The sequence below is a fragment of the Sander vitreus genome, chromosome 17, assembly GCF_031162955.1.
Source record: "Sander vitreus isolate 19-12246 chromosome 17, sanVit1, whole genome shotgun sequence".
Taxonomy (NCBI): Eukaryota; Metazoa; Chordata; class Actinopteri; order Perciformes; family Percidae; genus Sander; species Sander vitreus.
The window spans coordinates 4174154-4195039 of NC_135871.1; the positions used below are offsets into that span (position 1 = coordinate 4174154).

The window sequence follows — 20886 nt, forward strand, 5'->3', positions numbered from 1 at the left end:
ATGAGAATGTGTAATGATATACACTAAACAGATCAAAATTGTACTGTATATGTACTGTGCAAAAGTCTTAGGCAGGTGTGAAAAAATGCTGTAAACTAAGAATGCTTTCAAAAATATAAATAATGATTGTTTATTTTTATCAATTTACAAAATGCAAAGTGAGCGAACAAAAGAAAAAATCTAAATCGCATCAATATTTGGAGTTACTACCCTTTGCCTTCAAACCATCATCAATTCTTATAGGTACTTTCAAAAAGTCAGGGATTTTGTAGGATTGTAGTCAGGTGTATAATCAACCAATTATAGTATATAGGTAGTTATACTGCATCAGCAAGGTCTCTCCCAGACAAAGATTTCAAAGCAGACTGGTGTTTCAAGATGTGCTGTTCAAGCTTTTTTGAAAAAGCACAAAGAAACGGGCAACGTTGAGGATCGTAGATGCAGTGGTCGGCCAAGGAAACTTAGTGCAGCAGATGAAAAACACATCAAGCTTATTTCCCTTCAAAATCGGAAGATGCCCAGCAGTGCCATCAGCTCAGAACTGGCAGAAACCAGTGGGACCCAGGTACACCCATCTACTGTCCGGAGAAGTCTGGCCAGAAGTGGTCTTCATGGTAAAGTTGCAGCCAAAAAACCATACCTCCGACATAGAAACAAGGCCAAGCGACTCAACTATGCACAAAAACATAGGAACTGGGGTGCAGAAAAATGGCAGCAGGTGCTCTGGACTAATGAGTAAAAATTTTAAATATTTGGCTGTAGCAGAAGGCAGGTTGTTCGCCAAAGGGCTGTAGAGCGGTACAATAATGAGTGTCTGCAGGCAACAGTGAAGCATGGTGGAGGTTCCTTGCAAGTTTGGGGCTGCATTTCTGCAAATGGAGTTGGAGATTTGGTCAGGATTAATGGTGTCCTCAATGCTGAGAAATACAGGCAGATACGTATCCATCATGCAATACCATCAGGGAGGCTTATGGCATAGCCCCCATAGAGCCCTGATCTCAGCATCATCGAGTCTGTCTGGGATAACATGAAGAGACAGAAGGTTTGAGGAAGCATACATCCACAGAAGATCTGTGGTTAGTTCTCTCAAGATGTTTGGAACAACCTACCTGCCAAGTTCCTTCAAAAACTGTGTGCAAGTGTACCTAGAATAATTGATTCTGTCTTGAAGGCAAAGGGTGGTCACACCAAATATTGATTTGATTTAGATTTCTCTTCTGTTCATTCACTGCATTTTGTTAATTGATGAAAATAAACTATTAACACTTCAATTTTTGAAAGCATTCTTAGTTTACAGCATTTTTTCATACCTGCCTAAAACTTTTGCACAGTACTGTATATTTAAAATGAGAGGATTGAACGTTAAATGTTTTTAGCTGTGATTTTCTTATTTCTGGAATGTGAGGAGAGGATTTGAGAAAAAGGCTGGGGGGAACACATTCCCCCAAACAACATTTAAACTAAGAATTTTTACTCAATTAATAAACTGGTAAAGTAATTGCATTTTATTTTTTTTGGTTTCATTATCTACAAAGAGACTGATTAAATGTAAGCATCACAACTAATTAGGCTGTCAATCGATTAATGTAAATCTAATTAATTACATACTCTGTGATTAATTAATTGAAATTAAGCACATACATAACCAATACTTTTTAAGAAAGTAAAAAAAGAAAAGAAAAAAAAGGGTAGTAAACAACAGGTGACATTAAAGAACGGCTTGTTTATTGCTAAGGCCATATGGTCAAAATTAAATGATTTAATAATAATGTATAACAATAACAATAACTTATTTCACTAGTAAATTGCTGTTGAACGACAAACACAACCACCAGATGGGAAAAGGACATTTACAATAACTTCAAATGCACGGCTGTAGTTTACCAGTTTCATTGAACGCACCGTCTGTGTTGTTTCTCCGACGGCAGCTGCAGATTGTTACATACTGGTGTTGAATCCTCTACAGTAAAACACAGTCAAACTTTACACCGTTTGGCGTTAGCTGTCAGCATTTTAACAGTGTTTAATCCAGCTACTAGCTAGCGGTAGGCTAACGTTAGCTGCTGTTGAGTATAGTGTTAACTAGTATCACGTGCAGCGGTGTTTGTGTTGCCGGTATCGTCTGTTTCAGAGCATCAGAGAGAAGCGCAGACATATCAGGAAGAAGATTTTTACAAGTAAATGTTCCAATCAATGATCCAGGCAGCACATTCTCGTCTCCCTCCTTCATTTTACAGATGAATGGTGGCTAGAACGGCTCCGGGTCAAACGTCAATACGGAATGGATTAATTAGTTATTTTTTCTCAGATTAATTAATCAAAATTAACGCCTTATTTTGACAGCCCTACAACTAATACAACGCTACTCTATGGTTTCACATTACTTCAGTACTTGTGTAGGGTTAATTAAGCATATGTTAATTAATGTACATTTTAATGGAAAAAATTTGTTTAACTGTGATTTTCTGCAATTTACCTGCATCTTCAGAAGTGTTGGCAACCAAAGTGTTCAGCTTGTCTTTGTTCTCTGTGACGTGGTTAGTCCCTGTGGAAAAATACATCATTTTTTGTCATGACTATTTTATGAATGACTCAGCATTATCTGTATTAGAGAAAAGAATGACTTCATCCGATGTAAGACGCTACGGCATGGAGTTTGCGCACAACCGTAAAAAGGCCTTAACTGTCCTGTTCTTGTGTAATGTCAGATTAATGTACGTCCCGACCCTGAGAGTCAAAAAGTGATGCGAAGAGTCCAGACGGAGATAAAGGTGACCCTATGCTGACATGGTCTCGTCGTTCCTCAGAACCAAAACATCATGGTGATTAGGTGACCCAAAGAATAGACCTAAATGTTCAAAGGATGTCCTGTATTGGCCAGTTATGGGGCATCTTTCTTAAGATCATAGTACATGGTTTGCAAATCAGCACTTCCCCTGATTTGTAAAGGAAAGAGATCATTCATCGTCGACGATCACGTCTTGAGGCTATACACTACAGCATTCTACTGTATGTCTCTCCAGTCTTGAACCCATCATTGAAGACATTCCTATGAGTGTCACACAGACTATTGTTTCTTTGAGTTCCTTCATCATGCTACGCAGTTACACTGAATAGACTCTTTTTCATGGCAGAAAAAGATTTCTTTGTATTTGTATTTGAGTGAAACAACCCTAGAACAGAGCAAAGTTGAAGTTCCAGTATTTTATATTTTGCTGAACACTGATTCCTTTGTACTATAATATATGTCACATTAGCACTTCCCTTTAATATCAAACTTTTTTTTTTCCTCACACATAGGTCATACTGTAGATTGATGCCGTTACATGTAACTAGTTACTTATTTTCCACTAAAGATGTAAATTGTTTAGGTTTAATGTTACGATCCCATGTTGGTCTAGGGGAGAGGGGAGTAACATTAGCTTATATGAGGAGTCAAGAGGTTCAGATTAACCTTTTGTTGCCAGATGTGGAAGCATGCAGAAAATATCAGGGAGCGCCCTGGCCAAAGTCCAATCCAATCCAATCCATTTTATGTATATAGCACATTTAAAAAACAAAGGTTTACAAAGTGCTGGACAAGAAATAAAACATTAAAAAACACATATAAACACATAGAACACATAAAACAACATAATACCACACAGTTCTCATGCTGGGTTAAAAGCCAGGGAATTACAAGTGAGCTTTAAGACGGGATTTAAAAGATTTGAGGGTCGGGGCCAATTTGACCTGTGCAGGCAACTCATTCCACAGTTTAGGCGCTGCAGCTGAAAAATCGCGGTCGCCCCTGGTTTTTAACCTGGTTTTTGGAGCGACCAGCCGAAGTTGATCAGTAGACCTAAGTGACTGTGAGGGGGTGTAAACTTGTAAGAGGTCTGAGATGTAGCGAGGTGCCAACCCATTCAGTGATTTAAAAACAAACAATAAGATCTTAAAATGTATTCTGAAATGGACCGGGAGCCAATGTAGCGAGGCCAGGACTGGTGTTATGTGTTCATGCTTGCGAGTTCCGGTTAAAAGACCAGCGGCCGAGTTTTACACTAACTGTAAGCATGAGAGAGAGGTTTGGTTAACGCCAATGTAAAGTACATTACAGTAATCTAAACGAGTTGAAATAAAAGCATGAATCACATGCTCAAAGTGCTTACGAGATAAAACAGGTTTCATTTTAGATAAAAGCCTCAAGTGATAGGAACTCGATTTAACAACATTATTTATCTGTTTATCAAGTTTAAAACCATTGTCTATTTTGACACCCAGATTTGTGACTATGGGTTTCGCATATTGTTGCAGGTAGCCCAGGTCACGGGAAGGATATCATCAGCCCGACTGGTAACAAACATCCTGGCCCTGAGTAAAAATGAAATAACAAAGCTGACTATACTGTCCCAAAAACAAAAAGGTACAATTCTAAGACTAACTCCCTATCAACACGAGAACAACAAGAGAAAATGTAACTCTCCCCTATAGGGCTTTCTGTCAAGAAACGTACAGGTTAAGGTACCTTAATTTTACAAGGTTATCAAAAGAATATTGGATTAAATCCTTACAGAATAGCACCAACACAAGAGCTGTAAAACAGCAGCTCTTCAGCCTTTATCTCCCAGATAGACTGATTGGCTATTCCACATGCGCCAATGGCACAAGAGAGGAGGAGCTAGAGTTGAGGCCCACAGAGCTAACCCAGCACAAATCTGTTCCACATTTAGCTAAGGGGTAACGTAACAGTTGGATCATTTCAACATGTTACCTACTTAAACTAAGTGCTGTCTATCTTGTCTTGTCTGTGGTGACAGGTGCGTAAGAACATGAAATCCTGCACACTGTCAGCAATGAGCTTATTGGAGACACAGGTTTTAGTCAAGGACCTTGATCAGACATCAAATTTATATTTATATGTTTTCATACTTGGTGCGTTTCAGTCCTCCTAATGAACTCTGACCCATTAGTCAGCATTTGTTGTGCATATGTCAACACTCCAAAGGGACTCAGACCCCTCTGGAACAAACCGTACTCAGACCTCCTTTCGAGGAGGATCCTTTTGCCTTTTACCAATGTATTTCAGCCCTGAGGACCCATCAGAGCTGAAGTGGACCAGAAAGACAACTGAGCCCTTTTTCCAAGTAAACTGACAATGTGAACGCCAAAAAGAACAGAGTCCCTTTTGTGGACTTTTTGGTCCACTTTAAAGGGGGCTTTCACAACTGCCTTATTTAGTTCAGTTGAATCGTACTAGAGTTTGTTTTGCGACGTTACTAGGTCTGCTCTGGTCACCGAGACTTCGCTCTGCTCTGCTGGCGGCTGTCTCCAATTTTAGCGGCAGCTGGTTTGACCACGGAGATACGAATGATGGATGGCAAGCTTGACTGATGTCTATTTCTGTGATAGAAACACTGCAAGCTGCTACAGTTTGCTGCTCTGCTGCATCGCAGATTGCTAAACACACCTGACTACGGGTCAGGTGTGCGGAACATGTATAGTTGGATTAGTACGGATCACGTTCTCACCACAAACAAACCGCTCCAGAGTTGGATTGAAAGCGTACCGAGACCACCTCTTCAAGCAGATCTCGGTACGCTTGTTTGGTCCGCTTTTGGTGCGCACCAGAGTTGGATTGCACATTCGGGGCAAACGCACGATAGTTCGATTACGATTCGATATGTGTGAAAACACCCTAAGTCTTGCTTTGCCAGACCCTCCTCCAAAGCGCGTGCTTTGGTTTAATGGCATTTCTTTAAACCAATCAGAATCGCCATGAGCGGTGCTAAACTCCGCACAGAGCCGCTGCAAAATAGTTGTGCAAGAGAAAACTCAGATTGGACAGATAGTCTAGCTAGCTGTCTCAATTTACCCTGCAGAGATCTGAGCAGCAGTTAACAATAGTCCTCATAAATCCACCGAATTTAAAATTCCAACACAAAGAAAGCGGAAGGAAACGGAAAATGAGCAATCCCGGAAAACCAGAGCAATCCCGGAAGTGGAACGCGAAGGATATAGACTAAGGTGGTTTTGACTACAACACTGCTAGAGGCCATACTACAGTCAGTAATGACTTTGAGCTGCATGTTAATACTGTATATACTGGCTTTTACATGTTCTTCCCTTGCAGCTCGGTCTACAGATTCGCTTCTGTCATTGAGCTCTGGCAAGGCTCAATATGCACTTTGCTCGAGGCAGACATCCTTTACAGTAATTAGGCTGCCAAAGGCAGATTGACAGTTCTCTCCATCTGTAATACAGATGAACCTTTTCTTCACCTGACGGGACAAATATTCCACTCACTGGGCTGTCATTGGTTTTTACCTACATCTATCAGGCTAGAAAAACATGGCAAAAATGTTCAATTTCTTCTAAATTATTCACCAATAAATACATTTTAGTTGAGATAAATTCTCCAGGGTTTCGTCAGCGTTTTTATTTTTCTATAGACCATGCAATGCACTCAGCTATTTTGTGCACACAGCTACATCTCCTCCTCCATGATTGCTTCGAGGAACAGAACTGTAAATCCTCTTCATATATTGTGCTATATATATACAGTTGGTTTCCCGTGGTTTTAAAAGCCAGAGCTCAGTGTGATGTCTGGGTGCAGTAATGCAGCGCTTACTGATTTGGTTTTGTTCTGTTGTTTTGTCATGAGCGACTGGGTGGTGGCTGTTTGGGTGAGTGATGAGGAGCAGTGTCTGAATGAATAGGCTTCAGGGGGGACGGGGTTAGAAAATAGAATCACACACACCCACACACACACACACACACACACACACACACACACACACACACACAAAGACAAGATACAGATGTTTCATGTCTTATACCCTAACACAAAAACTCAGCTGTCCTCATACAGTCAGCTCTCTGCCCCACCCCCATCCATCTCCATCCCTGTCTTTTATCTCCCTCTCTCTGTGTCTCATTTCTCGTCGCACTGCTTCTGGCTGTGTGCAAATTCATTCACTGTGAAAAATAGAAGGCAGCTCCGCGCAGCACAGTTTCATTTTGTCCTCTATTCAGTTAGCCACAGCGTCCCTGCATGCTGCTCTCACCCACATTTCATTAGAAATTAAAAATCTCTAATCACTCATGCAAACTGACACACAAGTCATTCGTTTCAGTATCCATGGCACCACACTTTCTGGTGTTTTCCACTTTAATGCATCCGCAGGGTGGACTTTGCCAGTAGGCTCCGACACCATGTCCAGTTTGCTTTTGCAGACCTCATATTGTGATTGACAAGAAAACTGAATGTGGATAATTCAATTCAATTCAATGTTATTTATATTATCAAATCATAACGAGTTATCTCAAGACACTTTACAGATACAGTAGGTCTAGACCACACTTTATAATTTACAAAGACCCAACAATTCCAGTAATTCCCCCAAGAGCAAGCATTTAGTGCAACTGTGGCGAGGAAAAACTCTCTTTTAGGGAGAAACCTCGGGTGGTGAAGAAAATTTAATTTAAGGGAGAAACCTTGGACAGACCCAGGCTCTTGCTAGGCGGTGTATGACGGTGCCGGTTGGGGGTATGATGAACAGTGGCAATAATAGTCACAATAAAGATAATGGAACTATGACTAGAAAAAGTAGTTGTAGTAGTTCGTGGCGTAGCAGGGCACTGCAGGGCATAGCAGGGCACTGCAGGGCATAGCAGGAAGTAGCAGGGCGTAGTAGGATGTAGCAGGGCACTGCAGAGCGTAGCAGGAAGTAGCAGGGCACTGCAGAGCGTAGCAGGAAGTAGCAGGACGTAGCCAAGGGGGTAAGCGTCTCCTCACAACCCAAACCTCCTATGACGCCATTTTGATGCTAATAAGCACTCACCCTCCGTTAGTATTCCATTGACTGCCATTCATTTTGGCGCCACTTTGACAGCGAATAACTTTACATCTGAAGCGTTTAAAGACTTTATTTGTCCATTGTTTATTTCTAAAGAAACACGACAATGTATAAAAGGCTCCATTACCTTGTACCTCACGTTATGGCTCCATAGCAGACGTTTTTGTAAAAATAGGTGGTTATGACAATGATTGTGTCATAACCACAGGACTTTCGCATAGTAGAGGAATTACCATATAGTACAGGAGAAGCTCGCAGACAGTTTCGACTTACATTAGCTGTTTAAGTTAATTACTAAGTTTAACTAGCATTTTAGTTAGCAATAATTAGCCTGTGTCCATGTTATCTCCTTATATATAACTCTCTCCATCTCTGTAAGATTGGGAATGATTGAGATTTCTCTTGGCACAGCTACCAGAAGATTTTCAGACAGGTTGCTCACGTCAAATTTACGTCGTCTCTCTCAGTTGGAGGCTGCGCAGTAACCGGAAAAGTGCTTCTAATGACCTTCACTGGTCTCCGTCCAGAGCAATGGGATCTGTTGGTCCATTCTTATATACTATCTATGGGCATAGCAGGACGTAGCAGGGTACTGCAGAGTGTAGCACGGTGTAGCAGGGCATAGCAGGGCGCAGAGCAGGACCACTGTGACAGCTGCAAACATGATTTAGGTGCCACCCTAATCCAAGGAAAACTGCTGGGCAAAAAAACATAACGACTCCGGGGAATAAGCTCCCCAGAGCTAAGTTAGTAACAAGCATTTCTGGGACATGGATGCACACAGATAGAGAGAGGAGAGAGGAGCTCAGTGTGTCAAAGGAAGTCCCCCGGCACTCTAAAACTATAACAGCCTAATTAAAAGCTGAGCCAGTTCTATAAGTGTTGGTAGATGAATCTGACGACTATGAAGAAAAGCAGAGAAGAGAAGGGGTGCCGGTCTAGGCGAACGCTGCAACTCCTCACTCCCTAACTATAAGCTTTATCAAAGAGGAGAGTTTTAAGTTTACAAAAAGCAAAAAGTCTGACCTAAGAGGATTTCACAACTGATGTACTACAGCAGAACATAATTTTAACCATCCAGCCCCACAGTGGAGACTGTTGGAGCACATCTGCCTCCTGCTGTTCTTAAATAACACAACTGTCAAAATGCATTGGTCAGGTTTCAAAAAGCAGAAGACAGATTTGCAGTGGCAGAGCAAGGGGGAGGCTTCTGGGACTTTAAGTCATTTCCCTCTCAGTCTCTCTGACTGGATCGGCAAATCAATGGAGCAAAAGTTCTGTTACTGCGGAAATATCAACAATCATTTTGTGAACTCGACTAACAATAGGTTTCATGAGTAGTAATGCTGTCCTACCCTACCTGCATTATGTAGCCTAACTTAAACATAGTAACATCAGACCATTTTTGCCACTTCAGTGGAATAATTGAAAATTTGTCAACTTCAACATTAGTTGTGTTCTGGTTTCAGAATGATGAAGACAGTTAGAGAACAGTTAGATACAAAACAGGATGTTAGCTCTACAGAGTGATTATTTTCCTTGGCAACTATGGTTCCTATATTATGTACAGATTTTTAGGCATTCTATTATCAAATGGCTTGAAAAATAGTGCATATAGCTGCAGTAAATGAAGCATGAACCATTCTTTTATCACTCTTTGCAGATGCGCAGTACTCGAGGGGTTTCTGTTTGGCCTGTGGGATTTGTAGGCGGCAGAGCATATGAGCGTCCCCTGGTGTCCGGGGGTAAAGTTGTGGGCTGGTACACCGGCTGGAGACCGGACCGACCCTTTGCCACCGACATGGCAGGTAAGGAACAACTCCAACAAGTTGTAAAATCACACACTGTATTAATAAAACTGCAGATTCTTTTTTGTAAATGTTATCCTCCAAAATGACCAGAATGTATTCAATGAGAAATTTAGATTTATCATGGGACAAAGTCTGGGCACTTCTTAACAAAGAAACTCTTCTCTTCAAGACTAAATTATTCCAAAATTCACATGCACACATACATACATACATAAATACACACATACATACATACATACACACATACACACATTCATACATACATACATAAATACATACATACATACTAGTGCTGTCAAACGATTAAAATATTTAATCGCACATTTTTATCTATTCTAAATGTCCCTTGATTTCTTTTTTTCCCATAATTTTTTCTCATTTTAATGCTCTTAAACAACATGATACAAAGATACTTTTAAAACGGTGCCTGAACCGAAAGATATATATATATATATATATATATATATATATATATATATATATATATATATATATATATATATATATATATATAATATTTAAAAAAGGAGCACCTTGTTCAATTTTAGTTGTCTGTTCTGTATGTTCAAAAATATAAAACAATATAAAATTGATCTAAAAAAATAAAAAAAAGGAGCACAAAACGGCAAAAACAAACACTGGATGGGAAAAGGGTATTTTACAACAACTTTGAATGTCTACGGTGGCCCTGAAGTGCAAATCACAACAGCAAAAAGAAAAACGCAACAGCAAATCATAAAACACAACGGCAAATAGGAAAACACAACGGCAAATAGGAAAACACAACAGCAAATACGAAAACACAACAGCAAAATATGAAAACACGACAGCAAATATGAAAACACTTCAACAAATCATAAAACACAACAGCAAATAGGAAAACACGACAGCAAATAGGAAAACACGACAGCAAATATGAAAACACTTCAACAAATCATAAAACACAACGGCAAATAGGAAAACACGACGGCAAATCGGAAAACACGATAGCAAATAGGAAAACACGACAGCAAATATGAAAACACGACAGCATTAACTTCTACCGGAAAAGGTAGGGCCTATCTAATTGGACAGACGGACTGTCTGTCTTTTAACAGGAAGGAGAGGTGAAAAACATGGAAAAGCGCCTACTTTTAACAGAGAGACAGTCCGTCTGTCCAATCAGGAGGCTCCGGCCTCTGCTAGATAGGCCCTACCTTTTCCAGTAAAAGTTAATGCCGTTTTGTTTTCCTATTTGCTGTCGTGTTTTCCTATTTGCTGTCGTGTTTTCATATTTGCTGTCGTGTTTTCCTGTTTGCTGTCGTGTTTTCATGTTTGCTGTCGTATTTTCATATTTGCTGTCGTGTTTTCATATTTGCTGTCGTGTTTTCATGTTTGCTGTCGTATTTTCATATTTGCTACAGTCTGGTGTTAGAATCCTCTACAGTGAAATACAGTCACACTTTACACCGTTTAGCTGTCAGCACTTTAACCGTGTTTACTCCAGCTGCTAGCTAACGGTAGGCTAACATTACTTGCTGCTAAGTGTAGTGTTAACTAGCGTCCCGTGCGGCGATGTTTCAGTTCCCTCTAACGTCTGTTTTCGGAGCATCAGAGAGAAGTGCAGGCATTTAAGTGGCACCTAAATAAGGCACCGAAATCCGCGTTACTATTCGGTCCGGTAGATAACGGTCGTTAAGGCACCGGTGGCGTATTAGCTCCAGGTCTCGGACCACATTCAAAGCGGCGATTTTTGCCTAAAAAGCGACTTGTTTGCAGGTAGGTACTACTCTTTGGCCGGCTTGCAAGCCCAAACAAGTGTGTGCAGCGTGCCTGTTGTTTTGATTCCGGTCTAGCTAGATCCGGTGTGGTGTTGTAGTTTTTCTAACGTTACTAGTTGTTGCAACAGCATGTGAAAAAAACGACAGTTTGCTAGGCCAAAAAGGTTAATCTCGCGATAAAATTTTTTACACCGTTTAATGGGTTTGCGTTAACGCCGTTAATAACGCGTTTAACTGACAGCACTAATACATACATATAGTATATACATACATACAGTATACATACATACCTACATACATACATACATACATACAAATATACTTACATACATCCATACATCCATACATCCATACATAGCCATCCAGTGTTGTAGTACTCGTGATCGGTCTTGGTCTTAAAGGGTAACTACCGTTTTTTTCAACCTGGGCCCCATTTCCCCATGCATTTATGTCTAATAGTCTGATGTGACAAAACATTTTTTGAATTTGGTCCAGCTACAATGTAACATAATGGGGCAATTGTGGAGCCTTGCTTTTTGTCTAATAAAATATTTTAAAAAAAATGTTTGTACTCAGATTGTTACTAAAAGTGTCTGACAACATTATCGATCTCAGGACGTGACTTTTTATCTGAAGACAGTGGTGTGGAGAGTGAAACGCGAGACGAGTAAAAGGTATTCAGGTTAAAAAAGGTCTGAAATTATAGGCTCCTGTTATCTAAAAGATTTTCAATGTAATATGCTCAATATTTAAATGATTTCGACAATGTCGGTGAGGTCGTTAGTTCGATGACCATATGTAAGCTATTCATTTGAGCCAGAGTAGGCTACAACGTTCAGTGTTGGGAGTAACGCCGTTTAAGTATAACGGCGTTACTAACGCCGTTATACTTACCGTATACTTATATATTATACTTACCGTTTTTTCGATAACGGAGTAATCTAATTAATTACTTTTCCCATCGTTGCAACGCCGTTATCGTTACTGAGAATGTAAAGTGGCGCGTTACTACAATTTGGTTGAATGAAGCGCGAGGTGTCAGGCTTTGGCTACACATCAGCTGCCTGGAGAGAGCAGGGGTGGGGATGATGACACCGTTGCAAATGCGATGATGATTGGCTGGGTGGGTGGATGCCCTGCTCACGCTGTCTCACTGCACGCTCTGACTATCACTAAACACAAGACAGCGACAATGGCGACGAGCCAGGGATATTCAAAGGTAGCGTTCTTGAACTGGAAGTACCGGCACTACTTCTTGCTCATTGAAATTAAAGGCAAGAATGTTTATGTAACATGCACGCTATGCCCAGGAAAAAATACTTTATCCACGTCTGCCTCAAGCAACTCAAATCTTATGAAGCACCTCACATCAACACATGCTAACACGACCCTTTTGCTGCTGCTAACCCAACCCCAAGCCCAAATGCAGCTAGCGTGAGCTCCAGCGAAGGAGACGAAGCCACTCTGTTAAAACAAGCAACGCTCGATTTTTCTGTATATAGTGTTTTTATTCTTCAATCAGTTAATATAAACATCTTTGACGTTAAAGATGTTATAGAACGTTATAGCGTTATAGAACATAAAAAATAACGTTACTTTGCTGAGTAACTAATTACTTTTACAATGTGGTAACTGAGTTACTAACTCAATTACTTTTTGGGAGAAGTAATTTGTAACTGTAACTAATTACTTTTTTAACGTAAGATGACCAACACTGACAACGTTACTAATGAAGAGAAAGAGAGAGAGCGAGAGGCAGCGGGCAGAGGAGGGTGAAGCAGCGGCTGAAGGGCAGCGGCTCAGGATATTGGTAGTGCTCCCTTGGGTGCTGTACCCCTATATGCCCAAAGAATACGTTGTCAGGAGTGGGACCTGTTGCTGCCAGATATCTGTGGTCTGGATGTGTCCAGTGATATACTGTACCTCCGACACAACCCTCTGTTACCACGAGAGACTGACTGTCTGGCACTGGTCTGGTCTTGGTCTTGACTCGGTCTCAACCCCTCTAAAGTCTTGGTCTTGACTTAGTCTCGAAACACTCAGGTCTTGGTCTTGACTTGGTCTCGATACACTCAGGTCTTGTGGAGGACTTGGTCTCGGTTTAGGTGGTCTTGACTACAATACTGGAGACATCAAAGGATTTTAGAAACCAGTTAAAGTCAACTGAGAACAATATGCTGTGCTCTTTCCTTGTTTGAGTTTACCTGAAGAGATGAGTCGGCTTTTCTATTGAGCTTCTGTTTTTTTTTCATTGATTAATTTACCATAGAATGAGATGGGATCTTTCCAATTTAATATTCTGACTGTTGCTACTTCACACAGGATTACTTTGTGCTACTTTGCTTGATTGATTGTTGCTGAGATAAATCAAAATGCAGGATCACAGAGTCATGTTGAATAAAACTGTTCAGAAAAGAGACAGATAAGATGTAATCTGAATTGGAAGAATGCAGTAGTCGGAGGCATCGGAAAACTCAATCTATGTGTTTTGAATACAGGCTGTTGCCTCAGAAAAACATCTCGGGCCTCAATATAAAGTCAGACTACTAGTGCGTCCTGCACTCTTTATGTGTTCAGTACCTATGTAGTCTGGATAAACGGAAGTACATTTCCAGGATAATGCCTGACTTTGCCCCTCGCCTTCCGCTCTCTTTGTGTTGTCGTTCTTAAAATCTCTTCAGCACGTGAAACAGCAAATTTCGAGCTACCAAGCTACACGCTGAAAATGGCAAGTTATACCAAATACTGGGGCTTGGTCGGTGGCTCTCAGCGTCAGATAACGACACAAAAATCACTCTTTAGCGTATGTATGTAACGCACCGGGCATAGCAGCAGCTCGACCGCAGTGCTGTAAGATGACGTAGTATTAAGAGTGACAACGGTAATGAGTAGTATGAAAGACCGAAAATACACATAAGGGGTGGTGGGTCAAACAACACAACAAACTTAACTGTCCCGTTTTTGTGCCGCATGTCAGTTAAAGGTACGTCCCGGCCCAGAGCGCCAAAAAGTGGCGCCAGGAGTCCAGACCAGGTGCAACTAAAAATAACGGCAAAGGGCTAGATGCTAAAGGAGACTTTTTGCGTCAGTAACAAATGCCAAAGGAACCTGACCAAGCGTCACTTTTGACGAGCTGGGAGTGAGAATATGTTGGGATATGTAGTTCCGTTGATATCCACGATGTTCCACTTCTGGGATTGCTCCAGTGCCGCCGGAAATTCCGCCACGTCCTGCTTTCTTTGTGTTGTAATTTTAAACTCTGATTGATTTCTGAGGACTATGGTTAACTGCTCCTCAGATCTCTGCAGGGTAAATCCAGACATTTACATTTACACAGAGTCATTTTGAGCTATCACTGATACTAGAGGTAGAGATGGAGCCGGAACCGGCACAACAGAGCCAGGGCAGGAATGCGTTTCTATCTTGGAAATTCAAACAGCATTTCACATTAAAGAAAGAGAAGGGAGAACGAAATATAACTGTGCAGTGCAACCTCTGCTTGCCAGCAAACAACCTCCTTTCAGCGTCCAAATTACTCCATTTCCAACCTGAAGAAGCATCTTAAAGTAAGTTTTTAATTAGCCAGGGGTAGTCGTCTGCTGTAGTTTTACTGGTCACCTTGCTATTTTATAGTTGACATGCTTACTATCCCCAGAGCCTTTGAATGACTGACTAGCCCCGTTTGACATGTTAGCTAACGTTAGCTAAAATTAGCTTGTGGTAGCTTAGACTGCGGTTTGATTTTTGTAGTATTCAGTTCGGGACTACAAATACAAAAATCTATCTGCTTGTTTAGGTACACATTCAGCCAGTTGGAACAGAAGAACACACCAGAATAGGCCTATTTAGTAAGCTGTATGTGATGGCCGCATTCCTACACTTATAAAATGCAATTCAATGTGGAAGTAATCCAAGTATTCAGAATACGTTACTCAGATTGAGTAACGTAACGGAATACGTTACAAATTAAATTTTTGGGCATGTATTCTGTATTCTGTAACGGAATACATTTTGAAAGTATCCTTCCCAACACTGCCAACACAACCATGTTGGCTGACTTGCGACAAATGCTGGCTGAAGAATGGGATGCCTTCCCACAGCAGTGTGTGACCAGGCTGGTGACCAGCATGAGGAGGAGGTGCCAGGCTGTTGTGGCTGTGTATGGTTCTTCCACATACTGCTAAGGCTCCCGTTTGTGAAATGAATAAATTGTTAAATTGCCAATAGGTCTTGTTTCTTCAAACTTCAATCATCCAATCCACCAAACACCAAATGAGTCAATGGCAGAATAAGCTGTTTGGCATTGGCAGAGAAGATTTGGCAAATTTTTCATGGGCGCAACCCACGTACTCAGCGCTGCTGCTTATCCCACAAATGCATGTTCCTTACAAATGGGGCACCATTTGAAAGGGAACTGAACAGGCTTTCCAACGGTATAAGATTTATTGCCAAAAAGCATTGTTACCACAGAGAAATAATCTACCAAACACAAATGTCCTTACTTTTTGTGCTAAGTTTATTTACATCTCCATACCTCCAGTGTTCAGCACCATCGTTCCTCTGAACTGAGAGAAACAAATTCATCACACTGACCAAATAATAACATCTTATCCCACTCCACCCACACATACAGTATACTGTATTCAGACTCTGCTAGAGACACGTAATGTTAGTAAATAATATGAAATGTAGAAGTGTTGTCTTACTGTAGATAGTAATGATGATGATGATTGCATGCTCATCATTCCAAACACATATATGGACACAGCTGGGGGCATTGCCGCAGAGAACACGTGCACTCACACACTCTCACACACACATGCACAGGTCTGCCCCTGGGATTATTTTTAATTAAACCACGATAACAAGAGTGAGCCTGTCTTTTTCTCTGTCCCCCACCTTTCCTGCTCCACCACGGCCGAGATCTCATCCCTCCATCCTCCTCCCGACCATCCACCTAATCTCCCTCACACAAGCACACACACACACACGCACTGTAATTATCAGCCTTACTTTTACACTGCACTATATAATTACACTGTCAATTTGCAACGTTAAGATTTACTGCCGTGGCAGTATTACCAAGCATTTCTTTTGCTTTAAATTCTGCAAGAACAACAATGGCTGTGCCGAGCGAAAGGCCCAAACTTTATTTACTCTTAAATTATTATTCATAGGATTTACAATGGGGTGTGTGCAGAGTGTGGAGTAGGTGCCAGTGGGTGTCCTAATAGTATTGTGTTATACAACGCTGTATTGTTAGCAGATCACTAAAGCCTCCTATCTCCTGCTCTGTCTCATTTAGCCAGACACAATGGAGCCTGGACAATGATGATGTGTAGATGTGAGTACTATTCACATCAGTGTGTGTGTGTGTGTGTGTGTGTGTGTGTGTGTGATTATAGACGTGCATCCACACTCACAATTACTACATCAAGCATATATATGAAAGACACGCAAGCATACATCTGCCAGCACTTGAATCTATACGAGTGGACAAGCGTATGTGTTCCAGGACAAGGACACGCACATGTACACACATGCAATTTTCCAGAAGAACATTCAAGCTGCGTCTTTGCAAAACAGGGCAAGTGAGTATATGCGTGCACATGCAGACACGCCAACACAAAGACGGGTGTACCTTTGTTGAAGTGGTACTTGTGCCTTGGGAGCGTTCCCTATGATAGGGACATGAAAGAGTTTAACCCCCAGTAACCCCAGAGTTTATATCCTGCTCCTGAGATGGTGAGATGAGATGAGCAGAGAGGAGGATAGAGACAGTGTGAAAGAGCAGTTGATGAGCCTTCCTCCAGCACTAAGGCAACGTAGTAAGAGTGGAACTGAACAAAGAAAACATATTGGCAAAATGTGTGTCACTTGCAGCAAAATATAAATGAATCAAATATAAAGGGTAAATGTTGCAGATCATACGTTCTTGGGCATACAGTTCATGTGGTAATAAAACAGCAATCCTCTCTTTTTCAGCTGACCAGTTAGAATACATATGAGAGAGCAGTGGTGGTTGAGCAAGCTGAATAGTGAATGAAGAGAAGGAGTGGCGTTAGCAAGAACAAAGCAGTGAATCAGAATAGATACATACAGTCAAATAGGTCAGCCGGAGTGGGTCAGGAGTAAAGTGGGACAAAGTTAGAGCAGAGTAATAGCCTCCTGGGCAAACATGGCTCAGATAAGCTGTGATCTCCATACCTATCGCTGCATCTGGCTGCAGGTTAGAAGCTGTCTATCTTGTTATTGCTCTCATATCAATCTGCTCCACCTGAGCTGCATTCATCTCTGTTGATGATCTCTTGTCTGATTAGCCTCTAGTATTGCACACAGAGCAGTAATGAGACTGATACCAGAGTAACCTAACAACTGTATAGGTATTACATCAGGGTGTGTGTTCCTTTGTGTAAGTATAAGTTATTGTGCAGTGGTTTGCTCATTGCATTTGAGTAAAAACTATTTTTTAGAATAGAATACATTAAAATGTTTCACTAAAATCTAGTGCTTATCAGTACATGTATAACCTTTAATCTGTAAAAGTTGAATCTTCAAAATTGCTCTCACTTTCATTTTGGCATGTATTTTTGTGTCCTAATGTGTGAGCGAGTATTACAAAAATTGTTTATATGTATATATAAACACACAAATTCACCAGGCCCTTTATATGCCATATGGTAACAGTAACTGCTTTCAAATGTTTACTTAAAGTAAAAAGAGAGGCATTACAGTCAGGTCCATAAATATTGGGACATCGACACAATTCTAATCTTTTTGGCTCTATACACCACCACAATGGAGTTGAAATGAAACGAACAAAATGTGCTTTAACTGCAGACTTTCAGCTTTAATTTGAGGGTATTTACATCCAAATCAGGTGAACGGTGTAGGAATTACAACAGTTTGTATATGTGCCTCCCACTTTCTAAGGGACCAAAAGTAATGGGACAATTGGCTGCTCAGCTGTTCCATGGCCAGGTGTGTGTTATTCCCTCATTATCCCATTTACAAGGAGCAGATAAAAGGTCCAGAGTTCATTTCAAGTGTGCTATTTGCATTTGGAATCTGTTGCTGTCAACTCTCAATATGAGATCCAAAGAGCTGTCACTATCAGTGAAGCAAGCCATCATTAGGCTGAAAAATCTAAACAAACCCATCAGAGAGATAGCAAAAACATTAGGTGTGGCCAAATCAACTGTTTGGAACATTCTTAAAAAGAAAGAATGTACCGGTGAGCTCAGCAACACCAAAAAGACCCGGAAGACCACGGAAAACAACTATGGTGGATGACCAAAGAATACTTTCCCTGGTGAAGAAAACACCCTTCACAACAGTTGGCCAGATCAAGAACACTCTCCAGGAGGTAGGTGTATGTGTGTCAAAGTCAACAATCAAGAGAAGACTTCACCAGAGTCAATACAGAGGGTTCACTACAAGATGTAAACCATTGGTGAGCCTCAAAAACAGGAAGGCCAGATTATAGTTTTCCAAACAACATCTAAAAAAGCCTTCACATTTCTGGAACAACATCTTGTACTATGGACAAGTTTGTACCAGAGTGATGGGAAGAGAAGAGTATGGAGAAGGAAAGGAACTGCTCATGATCCAAAGCATACCACCTCATCAGTGAAGTATGGTGGTGGTAGTGTCATGGCGTGGGCATGTATGGCTGCCAATGGAACTGGTTCTCTTGTATTTATTGATGATGTGACTGCTGACAAAAGCAGCAGGATGAATTCTGAAGTGTTTCGGGCAATATTATCTGCTCATATTCAGCCAAATGCTTCAGAACTCATTGGACGGTGCTTCACAGTGCAGATGGACAATGACCCGAAGCATACTGCGAAAGCAACCAAAGAGTTTTTTTAAGGGAAAGAAGTGGAATGTTATGCAATGGCCAAGTCAATCACCTGACCTGAATCCGATTGAGCATGCATTTCACTTGCTGAAGACAAAACTGAAGGGAAAATGCCCCAAGAACAAGCAGGAACAGTTGCAGTAGAGGCCTGGCAGAGCATCACCAGGGATGAAACCCAGCGTCTGGTAATGTCTATGCGTTCCAGACTTCAGGCTGTAATTGATTGCAAAGGATTTGCAACCAAGTATTAAAAAGTGAAAGTTTGATTTATGATTGTTAATCTGTCCCATTACTTTTGGACCCTTAAAAAGTGGGAGGCACATATACAAACTGTTGTAATTCCTACACCGTTCACCTGATTTGGATGTAAATACCCTCAAATTAAAGCTGAAAGTCTGCAGTTAAAGCACATCTTGTTCGTTTCATTTCAACTCCATTGTGGTGGTGTATAGAGCCAAAAAGATTAGAATTGTGTCGATGTCCCAATATTTATGGACCTGACTGTATTAGCACAATGAACTTCAAGGTGGAGATTTCAACTTTAATATAATGCTGGATAGTTTGAAAAAAGAAATAATGCATCATATTTTCATTGTAATATTTTGTGAGTAGAATTTGAATCTGCAACATTCTCTGTCAAGTAAATGTAGTGGTACAATGTAAATCTCCACTAGATGACTCGCTTCAGAAGGGTTGAAAATTGGCAACTTTCCCCCTTTAGCACCATTGCAACCATAAACAACACTCGCCTGTCCGCGTCATCATCCACAGCTCCAGCCTCTTGTTAAAAATCGTCACATCTGGTTGCAAAAAACAAGATGGCAATGCCCGTATCACCAAACTTGAGGCTTCAAAACGGCAGTCCACAAACCAATGGGTGAAGTCACGCATGCTATGTCCACTATTTTTACAGTCTATGATTTGTGATGGTTGACCTGACCTAAAATGCAGCAGACTTTAAGCCAATGGGTGGATGATAAGCCAAACCCATTTCCATGTGGTCGTTTTATTTAGTGTGACCCACGCTGACACTCCCATTACTCAGAGGACTGCTGTCTGCTGGCCCTGTGTCAGTTCCTTAGGATAGCTGCAGCCTAGAAAGTGCTGTTCAGCCAGGGGGAGAGGGAAAAGAGAGGAGGCGAGGTACATCAGTACTAATGCACTGATTGCCAAGGCGTGCCACCCACTAACGATTTGCATAAATAAATATTCTGTAATTATGCTGAGACCTTGTGTGTGGAGGATCGAAGCAATTTCTGAAAATATCCTTCTGTCAGACTCTTAAGTAGAAACTTCAGCATCCTTCGGAGAAATGCTGCTGTGCTTAAAAACATAACTATACCTCCACTTTCCTTTTTGCTGTCTTGATGGGCCATTTAAGGACCATACTAATGTTTTAGCCCATTTACTACAACTTACATGTGTGGAGGATCGAAGCAATTTCTGAAAATATCCTTCTGTCAGACTCTTAAGTAGAAACTTCAGCATCCTTCGGAGAAATGCTGCTGTGCTTAAAAACATAACTATACCTCCACTTTCCTTTTTGCTGTCTTGATGGGCCATTTAAGGACCATACTAATGTTTTAGCCCATTTACTACAACTTACATGTGCTTTA

General features: G+C 41.0%; 1 protein-coding gene across 1 annotated transcript in view; it reads left to right on the forward strand.

Annotated features, from left to right (window-relative positions):
* The window catches only part of b3gat2 (beta-1,3-glucuronyltransferase 2 (glucuronosyltransferase S)), a 99390-nt gene that overhangs the window by 40953 nt on the left and 37551 nt on the right, over positions 1-20886 (forward strand). Inside the window, exon 2 of the mRNA XM_078273712.1 lies at positions 9502-9646. Coding sequence (XP_078129838.1) covers positions 9502-9646 — 145 coding nt within the window. The remainder of the gene's footprint in view (positions 1-9501; positions 9647-20886) is intronic.